The 1626-nt window shown below is 66.2% G+C and overlaps 1 protein-coding gene across 1 annotated transcript in view; it reads right to left on the bottom strand.

Moving 5' to 3' along the window:
* The window catches only part of SFTPB (surfactant protein B), an 8725-nt gene extending 7362 nt beyond the window's left edge, over positions 1–1363 (bottom strand). Inside the window, exons 1-4 of the mRNA XM_019514518.1 lie at positions 1243–1363; positions 1053–1124; positions 860–973; positions 110–226 (exon numbers count right to left, since the gene is read on the bottom strand). Coding sequence (XP_019370063.1) covers positions 110–226; positions 860–973; positions 1053–1076 — 255 coding nt within the window. The 5' untranslated portion in view covers positions 1077–1124; positions 1243–1363. The remainder of the gene's footprint in view (positions 1–109; positions 227–859; positions 974–1052; positions 1125–1242) is intronic.
* Between the last annotated feature and the right edge of the window lie 263 nt (positions 1364–1626).

Here is a 1626-nt window from a genome sequence, read left to right as displayed (position 1 = left end):
GTTTTTTTCCCCCCGCCCCCCCCCCCCCCCCCCCCGGTGTCTGGCCTATCTCCCAGTCCCTGGCCCCGCACCCACCTCCTCACCCCAGACACCCAGAGCCCAGTCATACCTGGGGGTCAGCATAGGCAGCATGGAGACCTCGCAGCAGCTGGTGCAGCAGTGGGTCTCGGCTCCAGGCAGGGCCTTGGGGGCACAGCCCCATCTGGGTGCAGACAGCTCCAGGCTTCTGGGGGGCAGAGTGGGGTCACAGGGCCCCAGCCCAGATGCCTGGGTTCTCTCCCAGGCCTAGGAGGGGATTAGGGGCTGGGGGATTACAGCAGGGGTGTTGGGAGCCTGGATGTCTGGGTTGTCTAGCTTTAAGAGAACTGGGATCTGGGGGTTAGAGCGGGGGTTCTCTTGGAGGGGGGTGCTGGGGCCCTGGACTCCTGGATTCTTGCAGGGGGGCCTGGGGGACCGAGAGCAGAGGGGTGGGGGTGAGATGCTGTTTCTCTGGGGGTGTGGTCTTGGGGAGTTAGAAGAGGGAGGGGCTGCGGGACTGGGCCCCTAGAAGCCTGGCTTCCTTGAGGGGGAGCAGGGACACCCGGATGCCTGGGTTCTCTAGGGGGTCTGGCAGGGTTGGAAGAAGGCAAGCTGTGAGCTTGGATGCCAGGGTTCTTTGGGGGGAGCAGGGGCACTTGGATGCCTGGGTGCCCAAGCCACCTCCCTGAGGGGTGTGGGGGTCCCCCTGGGCCCCTTCCTGGGTTCCACTCCCCATGCCTCAGTTTCCCCAGCTCCAAGGGCCTGCTCCACCCTCCCCCCCAGTTCTGGGTGGTGGAGTTGGGGGGGAGAGGAGAGAAGGGGGGCTGCACTCTGCACTTACAACCTGATCCTCCAGGTAGGCGAGGAGGAGGGCAAAGGCCTGGTCTACCAGCTCCTGGCACATGGGCACTATTGCAGGCATTGGCAGCGCCTGGCACTTCTGGCTCAGTGCCTGCTGCAGTGAGTGGGGGGGGGGTGTCAGGACTGTGTGGTATAGGGACCCCCCGCAGCCCCCCCAGCCCTGCCCTGGGTACCTTCACAGGTGATTCCTGCAGCATATGGGTCAGGAGGGTGACGATCTGCTCACAGTCACTGCACGTGTCCTCCTGGGGGGGGGGGCAGCCAGGATTGGGGCTGTGCCAGCACCCCTCACTCCTGACCTACAGCCCCCCCTAGCAGTACCCCTCACTCCCAACCTGGAGTCCCCGTCCCCTAGGCACCTACAGTGGGCGTGCGGTCCCTGCCCAGCCGGGCACACAGCTCCAGGGCTCCACAGCGCTGGGCCACAGCCAGGCTCTGGCACCAAGTCGCGGGGCCCCCGGCGCAGTCCTCAGTGGGTAGTGCAGGCAGGGCTAGGGGGGAAACATCCATCAGCACCCTAAGCAGGGCAGTGGGGAGTGGGGGAAGGCAGAAAACCCAGGTATCTGGGCTCCTAGCTCCCCCGCCCACGAGCTGGAGGTGTCCGAGGCCCGATCCTTGACCCTAGGGGAGCTGGGCTTGGGAGGTGGGGGGAGGGAACTGCCCCAGCCACATGGAGCAGCCCCCACCTGAAGCTCCCCAGAGCAGAGCGAGCAGCAGCAGCTGGAGCAGGTCCATGGTGGAGCAGCC

This window comes from Gavialis gangeticus, unplaced genomic scaffold (assembly GCF_001723915.1).
Source record: "Gavialis gangeticus isolate Ggan-Ray unplaced genomic scaffold, GavGan_comp1, whole genome shotgun sequence".
Taxonomy (NCBI): Eukaryota; Metazoa; Chordata; order Crocodylia; family Gavialidae; genus Gavialis; species Gavialis gangeticus.
The sequence above is the reverse complement of the archived record's forward strand: the minus strand, read 5'-3'. Positions and strand labels throughout refer to the sequence as shown.